General features: G+C 56.9%; 1 protein-coding gene across 1 annotated transcript; it reads right to left on the reverse strand.

Moving 5' to 3' along the window:
* Positions 1 to 57: 57 nt before the first annotated feature.
* NHLRC4 (NHL repeat containing 4) lies at positions 58 to 3030 on the reverse strand. The gene has a single exon (XM_027801798.2). It carries the CDS (start codon positions 1462 to 1464, stop codon positions 379 to 381), a length of 1086 nt encoding a protein of 361 aa, XP_027657599.1. The 5' UTR covers positions 1465 to 3030; the 3' UTR covers positions 58 to 378.
* Between the last annotated feature and the right edge of the window lie 5571 nt (positions 3031 to 8601).

Consider the following 8601-nt stretch of genomic DNA (forward strand, 5'->3'; position numbering starts at 1 on the left):
CGCGGCCACATGAAAACGGTGTGCAGGGAGGAGAAATATTTATATTATCTTTGCAAAAACACACAAGATCTCAAGGGCGGGGTGGTGAGTTTGCTGAGGCACCAACGTGTGGCCAATTCTGAGTATCTCAGTCCTCCTTCAGCTACTCTGGCGGGTCCAAGAAACTCCGAGCTGGTCTAGTCCTTGCTTCTGCCATCTGGAGAAGCTGGAGGGCGATAAGGCAGTCAAGTATGGGGACAATGCCTGGCTGTGGGAGCAGTGGAGCTCACAGCCCACCAGCAGACCCACAGCTCAGCGGGGCTGCGGTGGAATGAACCCCAGTCCCTGCCTGGCTGTGAGGCTGGGGTCACTGCGTCATGCCCTGGGGCTGGCAGGGCCTTAAGGGGACCTCACACAGTACTTAAAGGCTTTGATGCAGTTCTCCCCTGTGTCTGCCACAAAGAGGTGCCCAAAGGAGGAGCAAGCCACACCGGCAGGCCTCCGCAGCCCTGTGGACACCAGGCAGATGGGAGCCCCATGCTCTGGGAACAAGTGGACTGTACGGCGCTGCTCGTCTGCCACCAGGATGCTGCCGTCCACGTCAACACAGACCCCGGCTGGGTTGCCAAACTGGTGTCCGTATTTTCTGCTGAGGGAGCAGAGGAGCTTACGGCTGCTTGTGAAGACCTTGACATCTCCGCACTCCTCGCTTACCACAAAGCCTCCACTGGGTGCTGGGCTGACATAGCGAGGTCCCTGCAGGTCAGGGACTGAGTGGATATTGAGCATCTTGAAGGCATGGTCCAGAGCAAAGCTGTGGACTTGGCCTTGTGCATAGTCTGCTACCAAGATCTTGCCCATGGAGTCTACTCCAATACCCCTGGGGGAACCAACCTTTCTGATCTGTATCCATTCCCCCTTGGAAGGGCTGGTGTGAGGGTTGAACACCCAGATGGCTCCATTCATCATATCGGCTACAGCCACCATTCCCATCCGAGTTACAGTCACACCTTCTGGCAAAAAAGTGCTGCTTTTCTTCCCCGTTTGCCAGCAGGGCAGGGACCGCAGCGTTTGGCCTGTGCTGCTGAGGACATGGACCCAGGGAGCACTCTCAGCTGTCACATAGATGGAGCCATCCAGGGAGCAGTGGATTCCACTTACTCCCCCATAGCGGCTGCCAGTGGGATTGGGGATCCGCTGGACCAGGTTGTCCTGGCAATAGTGGAGGAGGTTCTTAATATTGTCCAGATCTCTACACAGGCTTTTGGCCTTATCTGCTAGCTGGTGGACTTGGTGCTCTGTCACCATGCCCATGCCACGCTGGCTGCTCAGCAGCGGGCTGGCTGTCTGGAGCGTGGCCGTTGACTTCAGCTGGAGGGTGTATATGGTTTTCAGAAGCTTCTCCTTTTGCTGGCTGGTCTCCAGAGCGTAGTCCATGACGAATCTCTTGTCCCTGTTTGGGGGAAGCAGTAGGACTGTTACCATCCCTGCCTGCTTCTGTGTCTGGGGACATGATCTGAGCGCAGGTGCTTGCTGTCTACCCAGGGCCAAGGTGTTGGTACTAGTCTGGATTCACACCGATGCAACAGAGACCAGATCTCAGCCCTGCTGGCTAATTACGTGCTCAGGATATAAAGACAAACAGGGACCATGGCACAAAAATGAGTCAGCAAGCTGGTTCTGCAGCTGGAGGAACCAGCCAAAAAGGTCCATCAGCTTTGACAGCGTGGCTGGTGCCAGATCTGGCCTGAGGATTTCTGCGTGAAGGAGAGCTCTGTGTGTAAGCACACTGACTGGCAACTCCACCTCTCCAGTTCCCAAGATCAGTGGCTTCTCTCAGGCCTTTAATGCTTCCTAACCCTATTTTCTGTAAGCCTCATCTCTCCAAACCATGCTCAGTCCATGCTAACACCTGAGACACTGAGGATGACTATTCCTCTGCTCCCACATGGCTCAGATGTCACACTTGGCCAGGGTCTTTACTAAGGACAGCCCCCTCCCCATCCAAATAAGTTATTCCTGAAACAGCCAGTAACTTGTCAGGAAGAAAGGAGGTACTGCTCTGAAGGACACATTCAACTTACATGATTTTTTCAGACACAAGAGCCACAATAACTACAATTTTTTTTGTCCTCCTGTTTTAAAACCATAAGGAATGAACGAGCCCCCCAAAAGGCAGAGCTAACAGCCCAGCTTTGCTGTGTGCTCCCTGGGGGCTGGCTGGACCACAGCACGTAGCACACAGCCAGGAGCTGGTAAGAGAAATGTGGCCTCATGTAAGTTCCTGGAGAGGCAGAAGTTAACTCCGCTTTAAATGTGATTATAATTAGTATTATAATGGACACACTTGGCTGTTCAGAGTTGTTTGCAAGCCACCGCTCCACCTTTGTCACCTTGTGTCCCATTATTGCCTGGTGTCATGTGCTCTATACTGCCTGCAAAGGTAACTCTTCCCCAAAGCACAGCTGAAGGGAACCGTGCTGGGCTAAGGCATAAGAGCGCACATTGTCCTTCCCCTGTCAAATACTGCAACTGTCTGAAAATCACCCCCCGAATACCTGCAGAGCTATCAAATGCAAATACATGATGGTGGGGATGAGTGTGAATACGGCAGGAATCCAGTTTCTGCTGGTTTTGGGGCCTGGGAACAACTTTGCCACCTTCCCCAAAGTGGCTGTGCTTTGTGTTTGGCAGCAGACACCTGCTCGGTGGAAGCAAGCCCTCCGCTGCCCCCCGTGACTGCTTGTTGGGGTGCTCCTTCAGAGCTGGACAGAATTCAAAATCCAAGAAATTGGATTTTACAGGTGAGGAAACTGAGTCACCGCCAGGGAGCCAGTGTGGCAGCCACCACACACTCAGCACCAGAGTGCCCACCGTGCTTCCTGGGTGCTGAGCACCCACAGCTGCCATCAGACCCACGGTGGTGTGTCCTGAGCCTTGGATCATTCATGGGTCTAAGCCCAGAAAGAGGGCCCTGACACTGTCCCCAGCACAGCTCAGGCCAACGACTGATGTGTGACCACGAGCCCAGCCCAACAGATCTGGTACCTCTGTTCTGATGCCTTGGGGGCTGCCTGTCCTTCCCTGGCGGTGCTGCCCTCCCACCGGCTCCGTCCTGCTCCCTTGCTGGGCTCAGGGCAGCAGGGCTGAGCGATGTTGTGTTGTTAGTGACGGGCAATTGCCCTTGAGTCTGGGTAAACACAAAAGCTCCTTCTGCTGACAACCAGAAGCAGCGAGACCAGGGCTGATATGCTCGGTTTTTATTCCCTGCTGGTCTCATGCCCAGAGAGAAGGTGCCTTTCGTCCAGGATCTATGGCCCATCTACCCACCCCTGCCAGAGGGAGGAGAAGCCCTCTGAGGAGAAGAAGGGACCATGTGGGGCTTTTATGTAGAGGTAATGAGGCTGATTTGCTGAACCTAACCCTGAGTGTGAGACACAGCTGCTGGGGTGGGACGGGGACACTTTCACATCTTGAATCAGGGCTCCTGCCTTGTCTCACCTCTGCTTCACTGTCTCAGCATGTGCTCCCAGCCTGGGCACTGTGCGGCTGTGTGCCTCAGTCCCCCTGCTTGCGAGAAGGGGACGGGTGATTTTTGCCATGTCAGGCTTTGAGGTCCAGCGATGGAGAAGCTCCAGGAAGAGGCAGATCCGCCGGGACTCCTGGGACAGCCCCCTCACCATCTCTATGCTGCTCAACCCTGGCCATGTGTGGAGTTGGCGGTGACATTTATCAGTCCAGCTGAAACAAAGAGGGTCAGGAGCAAAAGCAGAGTCAGCCGGGACCAGCCTGCCCCCCCTCCCCGGCAGTGCCTGCTGGCAGTGCTCAGCCCACCCTTGCCCGCAGAGAGCTCAAAGCACCCACCTCAAACCTGGCCAAGGAATGAAAAAGCTTGTGTCTGTTCTGTACCCAGATGGGCCAAAGGTAAATGAAGTTTGGATCAGACTTCCCCCACCTTTTGGCGTGCTTGGAGGGGCTGCGTGTGCCTGGCCCTTTGGACGAAGGAAGCGAGCTGGGGTCTGGCTGGCTGCAGGAGCTGCGGGATGGGGATCTGCCTCCGGAGCACCAGGGCTGGGCGCTCCTCTCTTGGTGTTTAGGGCCCTTCTGGTCCTGTATCAGCGTATCCCCAAAGCGCAGTCTGGGAGGCTGCTTTCAGACCTATTACAAGCCAAAATTACAAAAATAACTTGACATGACAAGCGGCGGGGCCACTCCATCCGAGCCCCAGCAGGACAGTAGGCAGCTTCAAAAACCATCTCCCAGGGCAACAGGGTCTGACCTTTTGTTTTGCTGTTGTGTGCTCCATCACCAGGATAAACAAACACAGCCTGGCCCTGGGGCTCCCGTTCACCTTTCCAGGACTGTGGCTCTGTCACAACCTGTTTGAAAGCCATCCCCGGACCCCAGGAGATGCCTGTGTCATGGCAGGGCCCTGGCACAGCCCATGCCCACACCGACACTGGGAGCTGCTGGGTTCAAGGACGAGGGCATGGTCAGGCTGCCGGCACTGGGGTGGACCAAAGGGAAGAGAGTTTGGGTCCAGTTCAGGCTTTCCTGGAGCACATAACTTGCAGGTATTAGTGGTGAACTTCTCCCCTTGCAGCTTTTCCTCCCCTGGCTCAGGGACAGCAGCTCTTGCTTGAGTGTCCAGAAGGAACGTGCAAGCCGTAGGTCTCTGCCAGTCCCCGTGCCCAGGGAGACAGGCACGACACCTACCTGGCACTGTGCATGTGTGCAGGGAGCCAGCGGGAGATCCCATTGGACAAACCAATGTCATTGCCTACCTAATCACAGACTTGTGGAAAAAAACTTGAACCCATCCATCAAGAATATTTCCCTATCTAGAGCACGCTGCCACGGCTGGGGAGAGGGTTGGGGGGACACAGATGGCCACATTGTCAATGGAGTGTTAATTGTCATGGTGCAAAGAAACCCTCATGTAGCTCAGGTCCATGCTGGACACTGGAGCAGCCCAGCCCTGAGGGTCCCAGCAGCCCCCAGCCTGCCCCAGACCACCGTCAGCACAGGGACATTTAGGCCAAGGCTCTGATTTTTTGCTGGGAGCAGAAGTGGGTGGCTGTGGGGACGAAGCAGGGCGGTGGGCGGGTGTCCGGCTGGCTGGGGCTGGACGCGGGCTTGTGGTTGCAGATGCCAGGCAGCTCTGTCTGTCCGAATAACCAGGGTGGTGATTGGCACTAATCAAAAAGATGCAAAGCACCGCGTGTGCATGTGTGTGAGTGTGCAACAGAAACTGTTGTGAGAGATTTTGGTGGGAAGCTGGAAAATCTGCTGCACAGCCACATACAGAGAACACGATCACCAGCCTGAGCCGAGCCCCCATCCTGGCTGCACTCCCCCACTGTGCCCAGCTGGGGACACACAGGGGGCTGGGGGCGACACTGGGGGACAGTGCTCTTGGAGCCTGATCCCCCATGCAGGCTGGGGCTGGGGCTCCCTAAACCCTGTTACATGGAGATGAGAGTGGGAACTCAACTCCTCTTCAGGCATCACAGAAATCCCTCCAGGAAGGAAAGTTGTAACTAATCTGGTCCCTAAAACTGCCCTGGCACTGTCCCTAAAACTGCCCTGGCACTGTCCTCTGGCCAGCACGGACACCTTGGCATCCACACTGCTGGTTAGCTAACCCATGGAGAAGATTCTCCAGGGTCTGATAAGGGCTCAGCTGATGCCTTGGCTTCTCCCTTGCTCTGTTCCTCCTCCACAGCCTCCCACTCTCACCAGGCTCACAAGAGGATTAGGAAGTTAATCCTCTTTGAGACATCAAGCTGCCTGTTGAGCCTGACTGAAAGGGCCAAAAGCTGCTAAGCACAGCGGGGTGCTGACACAAAGCCCCTCTTCTGCCAGCAGCAGTCCCCTGGGCGAGTCCCAGCTGGCCTCGGTGGCAGCATCTCTATTGCCACCCCCTTCGCCACCCACCCCAGGCATCCACCTGTCCCCAGAGCCGTGGGAGCCAGGCAGTGGTCCCACCAGGCTGGCTCCCTCCATCTCGCCCTGGCCTGGCTCCTGCAGCCTCTCCATGCTGGCTCCAGGGCTGTGGTGGGAGGGAAGTGAAGCATTGCCCTGTCCTGGCAGGGGACAGCATCCCAAAGCCGGATGGGAATGGAGAGGTGAACAGGAGCTTTCTGCAAACACAGTCCCATGCTCAGCCTGGTGGGGAGGGGTCTGGGGGTCCAGGGGTACTGCTGAACCCCAGGGGCATGGGTATTACTGGAGCAAAGCTATGTGCCAGCAACATCCCGTTACGGACAGTACTGGGCGTTTTGGTCTTCCAGGAAGGGTTGCTCCAGCCCTTGGCAAGGAAGCGTGCAGGCTGGTGTGCTGGCGTGCTGCAGGCTGGTGGGCACCGGCTGCAAACAGGCAAGGAAGCAACTGCACTTTCTGCTCCCCCTTCCTACCCAAACCACAAACTGCCTGCATCCTTCGGTACCCCACACCTAAAATTAGGGAGGAACTAACAGTGGCTGTGGGGGGTTGACCCCCTGCAGCTCCAGAGCTGGGAAGATGATGTGGGCATTTTGGCTTTGCAGCGGCTGCTGCCTGGGCTGGGGCAACCAGGGCTGCCCAGGCACCGTATCTGCCAGTGCTGGCACTCCAGGGTGTTCAGGCAGCTTCCTTTCTGCCTTGCAGGAACGCTTTGACCCTCAGCATCTTCCCCTGCCCCCCATGGGTGCAGCAGTGGGGAGCACCCAGCCCTGGTGCCTCGGCACTGCTCAGCATCTCCCACATTGCCCCGGCCTCAGCCAGCGCGGGCCCCTCGCCTGCATCCTCCAGGCAGGGAGTGGGCAGGCAAGGCAGGAGCTGATCCAACATCACTGCCAGCCGGGATCTCCCCCCGCCTCAGCCTGCTGTGCCTAAGGGAAACCCTCTCCTCCTTCAGGGAGCATCAGCCCTGGTGAAAGCCAGAGGGATTTTCTCGCCAGCCCCAGCTCTTTTAAGTACTTAAACCCTCAGTGCTTCCCTCCATGGGCCTTTGATCCAACTCCAAAGCTAGAACGGTTCTGCCCTGGGCAAACACCCAGGGAAAGGATCCATTTGGAGGCATCCAGGAGCAGGGCAAGGAAACCTCCAATTGCAATAACAGATGGGCAGGGGGAAAATGCAGCAGGGAAAATTTGTAGCTTTTTGTACTCTTTTTCCTCACTTAAAGCTGAGGAGATGGGATAGGTGCTCCTCCGCACTCATCTGCACCGGCTGCACACCACGGGGGGATGGAGAATGCAGCCTCTACCTGAGCAGCTCCAGAGCTGCAGCCCCTGGCACTGCCCTGCAGGTCAATGTTCATGACTGCTGGGGGCTGGAGCATTCACAGCAAGTCACACTGCGGCAGTGTCCCGGCAGAGCCAGGGGACAGTCACCAGGGCATGGCAACATGGCTGGAAGCAGTGATGCCACCGCGGTGGTGTGACGAGAGCGGTGAGGAGCAGTAGTGCTGCTGCCACAAACAGCTGGGACCGGAGGATCCAAGGTGAGCCACAGGCAATGCGTGGAGTGATGTCTTCTGGGCTGCCTGAGCTCCGCTCCTCTTCCTCCCACAGGGAGGATCCCAGGAGGATGAGGAGGACTTGTGATTCCTCCAGAAGAGCTGCAGTTTGGGGGAGAGCAGGCGGCGGTGTGGGCTGGGCTGTCTGTCCATGCGGCTGCATTGCCCTTGCAGATCAGCCCCCTGCCAGGTCTCAGCACATCTGTGCTGCTCCCCTGGTGTGCCACCAGCCCTGAGGGTGACATCTCTGCCTCGAGGGCACTCAGCACCCTCCCCTGCTCCCTCTTAGCGCGCAGATGCTGCCAAGCAAAGGGAGGGACAAGGCCGGGAAGAGGACTGAGGAAGAGACAAAGAGAATGGTGTTCCTCATGGCACTGCTAGCTTCTTCTAGGACACTTTGCCTGGAGCTTCTGAAAACAACACTGCTCCTTACTTATGGTCATGGGGCAACTCCTGCCGGCATGCAGGCGTTTGGCAGAAATTAAACCTTGCATGCCTTTCCCTAGGTGGGCAGTGCAAGGTGGGCTGGGACAGGCTCCCTGGGATGATGGTGACCCTTTTGGGACAATTCCTGATTTGTCTTCCCAGCTCCAGAGTCCTCCCAACCTGGTCTCTCTGCCTGCCCTTGGCTCACAGGTGGAGAGCACATGTTGCGCTCAGCCCTGCCACCGCTGCAAAGCCGGTTCATTACCTCTCCCCTGCCTGAGACAGCACAATTCTGCTCCAGGTTGTCTTTGCAGCTTCACACATCTACTCAGAAATCTCCTGGCCGACCTTGGCCCTTCTTTAGTCCACGTTTGGTAACTTTCCACTGCTTCAAGCTCTGGCTTGCCTGCATTGGGGTAAGAGAAAACTGGTTGTGCTGGGCAGGAACCACTTCTCCTCCCCAGCTGGTTCCACCTGGTAGCCCACCGTTACGAGTGAGTGCCCAGCTCCCCAGCCCTGCTGCAGGTGGGTTGCAGGATGCACCAGCGCAGCCGGCCAGGCAAGAGGCAGCAGGCAGGGCATCTCAGTGCTTGCCTTCCCCCTGTCATTTCAGCCACAGCCTCTGCAATCCATGTGGTCCCAAATCTCTCGGATATACCCCACTCAGCTGTGGGTTGCTGTGTGCAAAGGGTTAA

This window comes from Falco cherrug, chromosome 4 (genome assembly GCF_023634085.1).
Source record: "Falco cherrug isolate bFalChe1 chromosome 4, bFalChe1.pri, whole genome shotgun sequence".
Classification (NCBI taxonomy): domain Eukaryota; kingdom Metazoa; phylum Chordata; class Aves; order Falconiformes; family Falconidae; genus Falco; species Falco cherrug.